Source organism: Catharus ustulatus, chromosome Z (genome assembly GCF_009819885.2).
Source record: "Catharus ustulatus isolate bCatUst1 chromosome Z, bCatUst1.pri.v2, whole genome shotgun sequence".
NCBI classification, from domain to species: domain Eukaryota; kingdom Metazoa; phylum Chordata; class Aves; order Passeriformes; family Turdidae; genus Catharus; species Catharus ustulatus.
In genome coordinates this window covers 60,046,493-60,058,888 of record NC_046262.2, presented here as the reverse complement: position 1 = coordinate 60,058,888, position 12,396 = coordinate 60,046,493, and the positions used below count along the sequence as shown (strand labels likewise).

Here is a 12,396-nt window from a genome sequence, read left to right as displayed (position 1 = left end):
AGATGTAAGAGAGCATTCTGTGTACAGCCTTGAAAGTAATAAAAATGGTAGAAGAACTGGTAAAGCAAAATATGTTTTTTGAGATTTTTTTTTTTTTACAGTCAGAGAACTGACTTGTGCACTGATTGCAAGTACTGTATAGAATGCTTCAGTGAAGAAGTACTTCCAGCTTGCATAACACATTTATCAACTGACAGGTGCTCTTGGCTTTTTTTTTTTTTTGAGAAGTGCTGCAGTGCTTGAGAGAACAGTGAAGTCTCTAGTGAGTACACTGAAGTCCTATACAGACAAGTAAGCTGTTCTGTCGAAGTTTTGTATCTACAGCCTGTGGTTTATAGGAAACAAGTAATCTGTGGGGTCACACTGCTTTGTTGAGAGCCACAGAGATCCAAGTACATCATCTTGCTCACAACACTACAGTCTCTGTAGGACAAGAGTATTGGAGACTGCTATTTTAAATCAGTCTTCTTATTCATAATAAGGCTTGTCTGGAATTAGTTGAGGCCTCCAGATTTTATTCCTGTGGTAAGCAGTTCATCAAACATATTTGCCTATGAACAGTGGGAGAGCTTGGGAAGTGTTAGTTTTACTGGGTTATTTTTATTGGGTTACTGTTAGTTTTGGGTTGAGACCACGGAGAATGGCATGCTGACTTGCAGTTGATTTAAAGTCTTGGTATTTTACATAAAAAGGTGAAGGTCGTTATTAACCTAAGTTAGAAATAAAGACCAGACATGAAGTCAGCTAAGCATATGGACTTTTGTGACAAACTGATGTGAAAAGTAACTTGCACCATTTTAAAACAGAAAAAGTTTTGAAGTCATCTTTATAAACCCTGGATGCAGCAACCTTCTGAAACCTAAGTCTTTTTTCTATCAAGTTTAGACATACAGCTGCTAACTGTGGGCAAGAAGGATGTCTTGACTGACAATAGTCTCAAGCTGTGGCAGTGGTCAGGAGCCTTTCTATTCTGTTGTGGTTATATTTTACTTCTGGACTAGCTGTAATCATCTGCAAATGACCTATTAGCTTTTGTGTTGTTCAACTTAACATCACTGAAAATTCAGTTAGATTTTTAGTTAAAGCGAAGAACAATCTTCTTGGTTACCAAAATACTCTTACAGAAAAAACTTACATGTTTTGTTCCAATTATTCTACTTGATAAATCCTGGACTCTACTGCCACTTGTATGTGCAGTGGTACTTTTAAACAGCTGTTGCAAGAAAATTTAGTGACTACCATCTGGACGAGGTTTTAATTTACTTGATTTTTAAAACCTAATATTTTAAAAATGGACTTGATTCTAACATAGTACTTTGTCTTCTTAGTGTATTTTTTTTTTCCTGTGAACTGGGAAAGAACATGTAAGGGGAGCTGTCTTTCAGTAGTGCATGATCATCCTGTGTGCTGATGGCAAATCAACTCACTGTATTTCCTTTCTTTCCTCTTCAGTCTTGAAGATATAAAAATTTGTTTTGTGGAATAGTTTCTTTTAGGCATGGTGTGGTACTGGAGGTCGTTTCCAGGGTAGATGCAGGGGTAACTAGACTGCATTATCTTTTAAATCTTCTTAAAAATAAGCATTTTATTTCACATAACAAAAACAATTTTACAGCTGAATTTGTAAAGATTAGATTGGAATTGCCTCAAATCCAGTTAAGCCACACTGCATGGACGTGCTGGGAATATAAATGCAATTACTGTAAATTTGTACAAACTGATTTGTTGCATTATCTTGCTAATCTAACATACAGTACTTTTTGTGTCCATATTGCAGACGGCAACTCCAAACTAACATGGCAGTCAGACTGTGTGATGTGGCTTCTCTGCTTAGAAGTGGTTCGTGGGCAGCAGAGCCTTGGACTGGGGTCTGTGGGACTTTTCTTAAATTCTGTAGGCTACTTTTTTACCTGTTAATAGTGCTGAGGCCATACCAAAGTCTTTTAACCTTCCATTGGAATGCTAACTCACATACATGTTTCATTATAGGCTGTAGGTTGTGTTCCTATTCTGTGAGAGCCTAGAGCACACTGGCATACCAAGACAACTTTTTCTTCAAAATGGTGATCTCCTGTAGAAATTACACTGCAGTGGCATGCCTTTCTTCTAATGTCAATTAGATTTTAGTACTAATTGAAAATACATGGCGGATAATTGAAGAGGAGTATTGTACTAAAATGGTTTTGGTATGGTCTGAATACTAAATTGCAGTAACTTTGGAAACCTGTATAGTTGTGTTTTTATGATTACTATTTTAAAATTATATTTGCCAGTCTATTCTAAGACACCTTTTAAAACTGTAAATTTATCTCCAGCTATCTTTGAGTAAAAAATATTTAGTGCTTTGTCTTTTATGAACAGTTCTCTTTAGTCCATTAGTGGGGTATGCATTATTTGTAAACCACATTAGTGTGACTTTATTCAGAGCAGATGGTTCTATAGCTGAGAGACGCTGTAATTTTCAGCACACACAGGCTACTGCAGCTGTTCACTTGATTGTTGGCTTAGGATCCCATTCTTGCCACCTGAACATGAAAATAAATGTGCAATTAAGAGAGAATTGTTTGTTGTCCTTGCTGAATCTAGTAAGTTTGATCAATGAACACTTCAAATTTGAGAATGAAACCCAAAAAGGGGAAAAAGGCAATCCTACAGAGCCTCGGAGCACAGCATTTGTGACTACTACCTTTAACAGGTATGCTAGTGTTTTGAAAAGTAATTTATCTTAATTGGGATAAGCTACTTTATCATCTTTTCAGTGGACTTGTTTCATCAGTGCCAGGTGCAGGTTGCCCCTTGGAGTTTGTAACAAGGGAAGAAAATGTTGTTCCAGTTGCTGTGACAGGCGGCGACCTCCTTTATGGTCAAAGATCACTCACCTGCACAGTAAAGGGTGGTCTGAGAGTTCCTATTTTGCAGTCAGGGTGCAGCAGGGCATGAAAGAAGACTCGAGAGCTGATGTTCTGAGGTTTCCAAGGTTGTTTATTCTTCCTTATCTAAGGAATTTTCTGTCTACCTTACAACGGTCCACTCTGCAACTCATCCAAGGCTGTTCTCCTGCCCTCCGGGGCAGGACTTATCTTTTATACCCTAATTTACGTCTACTTTATTTACAATTAATCACCAATACATTATACCCACTTTACACCGAGAAGTTTTCCCTTCACCAATCCCGAGTTGGCATCCTGACCCAGAAGATGGATGCCATGAAGAAGAAGAAGAATTTCTTACTACGCCACAGATCCTCCATCTTGTGTCCAAAACCCCCAAATATAAACAATCTTTAAAACCTTACTTTTCTACCTTTTAACACACCAATTTACACTCTACTTATTTCTGTGACTCTGTAATTCTGTATATAAAGATGGTAATTTCTCCCAGGGACTTAGATCAAACTCACAGGGATTTTTGGCACCTTGCCAAGGCTTCTGAGCCCCCTGTACAGACTCCAGGGAAGCCAGGGGAATATCCTGGGTTCCCACAAGTTGCAGCTCTTCAGGAAAACTAGATCACGCTTTTCTAATTAGTGCTCTTAATAGATGTACCCCCTTTTTTTTTGTGTTGTGCTGAAGTAACCTCTTGGAAAATACTTCTGTATGCAGCACATAGAAATGTGTTCCCAGGATTGTCTAAGTCGGACTTCTAGCAAGAAACTCAACTTACCCTCTCTTGTGTTAGGAAATATATTTATGAAGTCCATGAGCACAGTTGACCTCATCAACTGTTTGGCTATGCACTGATTGCATATGGTGCTTTAAACAGGGCTGTTAGGACAGATCCTTCAGAGGTCCTGATGCCACTCTGTGATTTTATAAGAGGCTTTTTTTATGAGAACTCCTCTTAGCAGTTTAATTGAGGCTAAATTTCAGTGATTGATGGATTTCTTTAGCGAACTTCTTGTGTTGAAATATGTATTACTGGAGAATTAACTTGCATAGTTTTCTCTTGCACGTTGCCCTAAACAGTTGTACTCAAACAGGGGCCCAAATCTTAGATATTCACATTAAAAATCCATTGTATTTACCAGCTGTTGCCATTCAGTCACTGACTGAGGTGGCAGAGAGGCTTTTGTAGATGTGGCAGCTTGTGGACAGGTGCTTGTGTACAAGCAGGACTCCTAATTATTTGTTGCATCCTGCAGTCATACCGTCAGTTGTTTGGGGTGAGACACAGTAGAATAAGACTCGTTTGAGTTGAAAGATTGTCTGTCTCTAATAGACTTGCCACGAGCAGGGACACCTTCCACTAGGTCATGTTGCTCAAAACTCCATCCAACCTGACCTTGAACATTTCAAGGAGTGAGGCATCCACAGCCTCTCTGGGCAAGTGCCTTACCACCCTCATGGTAAAGAATTTCTTTCTCATATGTAATCTAAACCTACTCTCTTTCAGTTTGAAGACATTCCCCTTAGTCCTGTTCATACTGCTCAAAAATGTCTCTTTCCATCTCTCTTGTAAGCCCCCTTCACGTACTAAAAGGTCACAATTAGGCCACCCCAAAGTCATCTCTTTTCTAGGCTGAACAAACCTCAGTCTAACAGATCCATGTCCTTCCTGTACTGGGATGTGAGAGCTGGATGCAGAGTTCCAGATGGAGCAGAATCCCCTCCCTCCCCTGCTGCCCACGCTGCTTTGGATGCAGCCCAGGACACGTTTGGCTTTCTGGGCTGGGAGTGCTCATGGCTGGGTCATGTCCAGCCTCTCACCCCCAGCACCCCCAGCCTTCCAGCAGGGCTGCTCTGATCTGTTCATAACCCCAGCCTGTGTTGATACTGGGAGTGCCCTGACCCACATGCAGCACCTTCAACATGGTCATGTTAAACCTCATGAGATTCCTATGGGGCCACTTGTCCAGGTCCCTCTGGATGGCATCCTGACCTTCAGGTGTGTCAACAGCACCACTGAACTTGGTGTCATCTGCAAACTTGCAGAGGGTGCACTTGATCCATTTGTCTGTGTTATTAGTCCATTTGTATTAGCTATTGAATGGCACCAGTCCCACTACGGACCCTGAAGGGACACCACTTGTCACTATGTCTGTCGAGACTCAGCCAGTGACCACCTCGTCTGGATGCAGCTGTCTAATCACTTTCTTATCCATCTATTAATCCACCCATAAATATTCTCCATTTTAGAGATAAAGATTTCCTAGGGGATTGTATCAAAGGCTTTACATAAGCTTAGATAGATAACATCTGTAGCCCTTCCCTTGTCCACTGTTGGAGTCATTTCGTCACAGAAAGGCCACTTGGTTGGTCAGACAAGATTTGTTCTTGGTGAAGCCGTGTTGGCTGTCACAGGCCCCTTCCTGTTCTCCTTCTGGTTTAGTACAGGTTCTAGGGGAATCTGTCCTGTGGTCTTCCAGGCACAGAGTAGTTCTGGAGTGGTCTAAAGTAAATTAAGGCCAAGATTCAAATTTAACTGTTCTCAGAGTTCAGTCAAGAGAAGAAATAAAAATAAGGAATTGTCAGTTTCATCAAATAAAAGCATTTAGAAACCTGATTCCAGCCTGTGGTGATTGGTGAAAGAAATTTGACATGGATGTTGTCAAGCAAGATATATTTTCCATCCCAGCACAGTCATGTATCCTCTAAATACCTCTTTAAATTACTGATCTTGATCTCTGCTATTTCTCATGAGAAGTTTTCTTTAGATACAGTTAATGCCTACCTCTTCTTGAGAATACTCAGATGCTACTTACTTAAAAGCTGCATTTCATACTATTTCAGTAACCAGTTGTAAGTTGATAGAAAGGATCACTTTTGCAACAGGCCAGTTTTGTTTGGCAACTTCTATAATAGAAAGGCTGTGATTCCCCTAAATGGAGGGAATGGCAGAGAATGGAAACTAAGCTTTGAGTGCTGCTTTTATTTAGGGAGGTAGAAGATACAGTTTATTTGCTTGCAAGGTTTTAAAGTACTGTCTTGACTAACAGTTTAATGCCTTTCTGTGCTGGTGTTTGGGTTTTTTTCTTGCATGTGGAGGCATGCAGTTTATGGCCTTGGCAGTACGATTTCTGCATAGTGATAGGTCTTTTAGGTTCTTGTTTGGACTCTCCTACTAGATATTGAAATATTAATTTTGATGTTTTTTGTTTTCTGTTTTTTTAGCAGGTAATTGCTGCCATGGAAACACAACTGTCTAATGGACCAACTTGTAATAACACAGCCCATGGTTCAACTACCATAAACAATTGCTCATCACCAGTTGATTCTGGGAACACAGAAGACAGCAAGACCAATTTAATAGTCAACTACCTTCCACAAAACATGACACAGGAGGAACTAAAAAGTCTGTTTGGCAGCATTGGGGAGATAGAATCCTGCAAGCTTGTCAGGGACAAAATAACAGGTATGTTGGTTTTGGAGTTTTCTGTGTCTTTTCATTTTTCCAAGTCGCAAACTCTGAGAAGGTATTCTGCAGTTCTCTTAAGTAATGGAATAAAGAAGGAACCAATGCTGATGGTACTGATCAGAAGGAACTTATATTAATATATTTTTAAAAATTATATGCCCCAAAATTATTTGTTTGCATTTAATTTAGGTTAGTTTTCGTGCTATAAATGCTATCAAGACACTTAAATCTGGGCTTGAGAAAAGGAAAGAAGATTCATGTATGGAAAAGCAGATATTTTTACAAAGTTTTCTTGAATTCAATCTCATTGAAGTTAGACTTTAGCGCTTGTTGATGCAAAGCTGCTTCTTTTCAGGGATACAGGTAATGAAGCTTATACCTTGGAAAAAGGGCAGATTATCTTACTTTGCAGGTAAAGCTACTTTTGAATTGCAGCACTTGAACAGTTTCTTTGGGATGCACACTTGGATCAGTTTATGCTCTTGGGCTTTCTTCTTATTGAACAATCTCTGGCTGACTTTTCTTGGCTGAGTGTTGTTCGTTTCCCTTATGGCTCTGAATTACCAGCAGATCTTTTCACAGCAGAGGACTTGTTCTTAAGACATTAAGTAGTGGAGTGGGTAAATCTCTGAAGCACCGTCCTTTAGCATTGTAGTCTGGGATTCTGAAACCGCTGCTTTTAGTTGATTTGGCCTGACCAAACCTTGAAGTAGTCTTTATTCAGTGATCTTCACACTCGAGAGCATTCTTGGATATGCCAAAGAAACCAGGTGGGGCTGATGCCATAGCTTGTCTTCAGGTGAAGTCTGGTTGATGGAGAAAAACAAGCCTGTTTTCTCTGTAGGTAATGATTTTAGTGCTTTGAAACAACAAAAGGTCCCTTCCTTAGATGTTTCTTGACCCCTTGTTCTAGGACCCGAAAGGTGTAACTGGTACTTCATCCGTTAGTGGGATGGCTATTCAAAGAACGTTTGTCTCTGTCTTGCATATCCCACATACTTAGCATTCCTTATTAAAGCTGCCTAGAAATGATTTCAGACCTTAAGGTCTTCATGACCAATATTCAAATTGTCCATATCCTTACATGATGAGTCTAATGTTCTGTATGCCAGAAGCGCATCATTGCCGCTAACATAGTTTCAAAAGACTCCTTGCCTGGGAATGGAACTGGACTTAATTGCAGACCTCTTGTTTCAAGGTGTGATGTTTTCTATATAGCATGAAGTGATGCCTGAAAAGGATCCTGAAATTAAATTGCATTCTCAGTAGCAGAGAACTCCAGAGTTAACTGTTGGAGATAGGTAGTTTTTCTACTTTATCAGAGAGTAGCTCCTCAGCTTTGAGATACACTTTCAGCTACCAGCCAAAGTGCTGCATCAGTCTTGTTCAAAAAGGTTTTAGTATAGTAAGTGAGACTGAGAAATAGGGTGTCTGACCTTGTAACTGCATTGGGAGCAATGACTTCTGACTTAAGTAGCCTGGAGCAAGATAACTTTGTGTTTGTAGATGCTGAGAAGAAAGCTCTTGACTTTCAGTCCTGTTCTTACTCATTTTCAGGTTTGCTTCAGTGAACAAATTTTGCTTTTCCTTCTAAATTCAGAACAGGGATTGTTACCAGGTTCTGTGAAGGAAGAGATAATGATACGAATTTCAGACTTTCATTGGTCTAATTCCCCTGTTAAAATGTAATGGGGTTTTTTTGTCCTTAAATGAACTGTCATGAGCGCTAGTTACTTGGTGAATATCTTTAAATGATATGTTTAGGGTAACATAGAAGTTCAAATACACTTCTATGCTTATGGTAACACTGAGGTCTGTAATAGCTTGTCTCAACCACTCTGTGCCTACTGGTTTGCAAACTAGTGGAGTGGAGTTGGGTGGCAACATATGTGGGCCAATCCAGTTCTTTCCTTAGCTTAGAGTTGTACCATCCTACAAGCTTGATGTCAAAGACTGTGTTTCGCTTCATGGCCGCTGTCACTGGTGGGCAAGACCAGCAACAGGGAGGAAGTGTCCATAGCCCACGGAGCACTGGGACAGAGATAAACTTGTTCACCCCAAAAGGCATCCGGTGGGGCTGTATGTGAGCTGTGATCTCTGCAGCTCTGCCTAGTTAGGAAGTATGCAGTCCTGTCTTGAGAGTCAGAGTTATGCCTGCCAGAATCACTGGGTTGCCAGTGCCATGTGTTAAAATTCGGAGAGATCACAACCAGCTGCTGTCATCTTGACCCAAATACTCATTAGCATCCCATGGGTTTAAACCAAGTTCTCCAACCCTGTTACTTAGTAATCACTCTGATCGCATCTGCAACGTTGAAGTACACTTGCATTATTGTAGAATCACAAAATGGTTTCAGTTGCATTATACCTTACAAAGCATGTGATTCCAACCTCCCTGCCATGGACAGGGACACCTCCCACTAGGGGTGAAAGTACCTCATTTCCTTGAAGCTGTCTGCACACCTCAGGATAGAGAGGAGTTGAACTTAAGGCCTTCCTTGTATTTTTTTTCTTGTGTAAAACCTGTTTGAGGGGAAAGAGGCATCCTAGAGTTCACTTAGAAATTTCATGTGAGCAGTTTGAAATCGAAGTTCTGATTATTTTATTGATTTTTAGCCAGGGATTTACTTGTGAATAGGGGAGAAAGCTGATCTGTGAAGGTTTCTGATGGTCTTCTCCAAGCATGCACTTCATGGACAAAACTTTCTGTTGAGGCAACATTAGTAGCTGAAGTAGCTGCTTTCTGTGTTAGTGGAAAACCATTTCAAGTGTTATCAGTAAGAATTAAAACAGCTGATTGCTATATTGTTGTTTTACTGAAGGCAAATAATTTAAATTTTGGTAGTATTGAAGATTCTAAAGGATGCTGAACAAGAGTCTCTCTCCATGTGAAAATCCCACTGACAACAGCATCTGATAAGTGGGTCATGAATGTCACTTTATCTTCACTTGCTAACCAGACAATCTGTCAGGAATGAGTCACTGTACCTAGATATTTTAGAGTCTGTGTTAACTCTTACATGCCTTTGACTAATGCAGATGTATGTCAGTACAAATTGCAAAACTACCATGTAAGTTAGTTGTGGTTGTACGATAAGTAGGAGACCCTGGTCTCAACAAAGCAACATGACTGAATTCCAGTCAGCCACTTTAGTCAACAGTTTGATTTAGTTTAAGTTCTTCATATTTAGAAGGCAGCAGAGGTAAACTAACATTTATCATATAATGATAAAATTTTATGTAGTCCAATGTTAAGCATGTATGCTTACAAAAAATAAGCTAAAATACTCTAAATCTTAGGGAAGAGAATAAAACGGGGTGAAATTTAGTTACTGGAGCTGCCCTGGTTGAGCACTTTAAAGAGCACGTTTTCTGCTTGCACAAGATAGATGGATTTAGCAGCTTTTGAAAAAATACAAGAAACAGCAGTAGTTAGCACTTAAAAAGTAAGAGATAGCATAGTATGGTAAGCAGTTTATAGACCTAGTTTTCTGGAATTTGAATATAGATAAAAATGTGACTGTAGTCTCCTTAAAAAAAGACGCCTGCGTTCTTTTAACTCTCACTGTTTTTAGTACAATTGAAATTGTACGTGTGGGAGATTAATGCTTAATTTTCCATAGTGGAATAATATCCCTGTTTTCAGTTTTGCTTGTGGCATTGTTAGCTAAACTGAAACTCGTGGAATATAGTTTCCTTAAGAAAGCAGCTAACTCACATGTCTAAAATTTGGGAAAATATTTGTTTTCTTGGCTTCAAAGCTCCCACACTGTTCTCTTATTAAAACAATCTTATGCTCATAAAATTCACATCTTACTTCAAAAAAAAACCTGCTTGTGAATAGGTTTGGTTTCTTGTGTCCTTAACTGTGTTTGAACTACAAATAATGCTATATATGCAATTTTCTTTTTATGATTTTATTTCTTTTTTTATGATTTCTTTTGCAGTTTGGCATACCTGCTTGTTCTGTCTAGAAAGTGAGGCTGGATTTGCTTAGGGACCTAGCCTGAGACTGTATTTCACATTCACAGACTTGTGTATTGTGAATTGTGTATGGCTGTGAAGCTGAATACTGTTACCTTTAGTACAAGGAGACAGGTGCTCTGCACTTGAAGTTTTTGTCAATTCCTGTTGCCTTCTGTCATCTCTGCTTGAAGATAGAGTAACTCCACTTTTGTGCATGCCTGCAGATCACTGTTACATGGCATTTTTTCCAGACTTGATCCAGCTGCCTTACTGTGGAGCTTACATGTTGTTTGAAAATCTGATCCTCTTACACACCTTTCCCAAAAAAATCTGGGTTCCTGTTTGTCTGGGGGCTGGCAAGTACCTGTTAAATTGTGGTTGTGTTTTGTTATGGTCAACATTACAGACTCATGGAGTAAAATTCTTCAAGTCTTACGTGACGCCTTTAAAAATTTCACAGACTATTGCAGTTTAGAGTACAATCCAGAGTGTTGAAGTCTAGTCTACAGTACATTGTGATGGATACCTCATGTAGAGGAAGGATCACATCTCACAGCGCTTTCTGTAAGACCAAAGCTAACAGGTTATTTTGCTTAATTTTGTAGATTTCATCTTTTCCTCCTGAAGATAATAGTTTCTCAGGTACTTGGAAATATTCTCTCATTCCTGTGTTGCACAAAGTGAAGGTGTAAAATGCAACACAATTTAGGTGTCTAGAGCTGTAGTTCTAGGAAAGCTACCTGAAAGTTAAACGCTTCCATAAAATTGTTGTGTCTATATGTTTGCAGCTGAAGTTTATACAAAGTTTTAATTCTCATGCATGTTCTCAGTCTTCAGTGAAGTACCATGGTGATAAATGCAAAGGATTCTGAGTTGGTCGTAGGAATAGAAAGAAATACATGGAGCTGGACGTGATGTCGTCAGATGGAGCTTGCATTATTCATAGTGGTAACACTGGTCACAATTCACTGTGGGCCATGTACATGGGTGTAGTCAGTGCAGTGTTAGGAGGGACTCTGCTCTGCCAGATCCTTGGCTATGGAGCACTCAGTCTCCTCTAGTGCAGAGTCAGAGGAAACTCTTGTCACAGTGCTGAATTATAGTCAGCTGAAACAGCTGAGGCTGACTTGGAGAAGGATTTTCTTTTCTGAGGGGTAAGTGGCCTGTTTCAGCAGAGCATGGCTGAAGCATTGATCTCTCAGAGATGGCTCTTATGCTTGCTGTGACTTATATGGTAATCTTTTGGTGATCAAGGGAAAACCTTCTTGTGTCCTGAGCAGAAGCAATATGAAGTGTGTTATCTGACTAGCTACTTGAATCTAGAACATCTGAAACTTGTTAAGCTTTGTAGTGTTCACTCTTCTGTCATAACATTGTAAATGTTAGTGTCTGGCAAGGGCAGAGCTGCTGGAAATCTTATGACTTGTCAGTGCTACTGCATATCTAAAACTCCTGACTTTGAAAGTGCTCTCAATTGAGCCTGGGCTGCCAGTTTCTTTCAAGTCTCTTGTCACTGTTGCTCTGAGCAGTCTTAGCATTCTCTTCAGCTCTAAATCTTTCGTCTCCTTAATTGGAGACTTATTTTAAGGCATCTAAACTAACCTTACCGGAAGATGGGGGGAAAAAAATTGATTGTACTTTGAGGCTTCTTATTGCCTTGAAGATAAGGTAGGAAGTAAAGTAAGTGAGTCCTACCTACAAAGTAGGTTTTCCTTTTTATGTCCCAGGGAAAGCAAGAGAAAGTAGGAGAAGACAGCATGGCTTATCTGTAGAGGGTCTTAATGTTCAAAGTTACTTTTTTTGTGGCGTAGAAAGTTTTAGGCCTTCCCATGACAAAAAAAGAAAATTTTGAGCATGGTGGGGCAATGAGTAGCTGGAATTTCAGGTACTTGCTCATACAGTATGAGTGTCTGATACAGAGAAGACCACATGAGTGAACAGAGCACAACAACCTGATCATATTTCAAGAGATTTTTGTTAAACTCCCCAGCTCTTTTTCCTTGTTAGCCTTTACTCCCAATATGTTTGGTGTTTGCAGTCTTATATCAATCTAATGCATCAGATGTTCTTGCAAGG

General features: G+C 39.7%; 1 protein-coding gene across 14 annotated transcripts in view; it reads left to right on the top strand.

Moving 5' to 3' along the window:
- Positions 1 to 12,396, top strand: part of ELAVL2 (ELAV like RNA binding protein 2) — a 113,422-nt gene that overhangs the window by 62,321 nt on the left and 38,705 nt on the right. For 6 of the 14 annotated variants that reach the window (XM_033084571.2, XM_033084569.1, XM_033084570.1 and 3 more), the window contains exons 2-3: positions 1,778 to 1,868; positions 6,111 to 6,351. In XM_033084571.2, the coding sequence (XP_032940462.1) occupies positions 1,797 to 1,868; positions 6,111 to 6,351 (313 nt within the window). In that variant the 5' untranslated portion in view covers positions 1,778 to 1,796. The remainder of the gene's footprint in view (positions 1 to 1,777; positions 1,869 to 6,110; positions 6,352 to 12,396) is intronic. The other 8 variants (XM_033084576.2, XM_033084577.1, XM_033084578.1 and 5 more) reach the window with 3 other exon arrangements.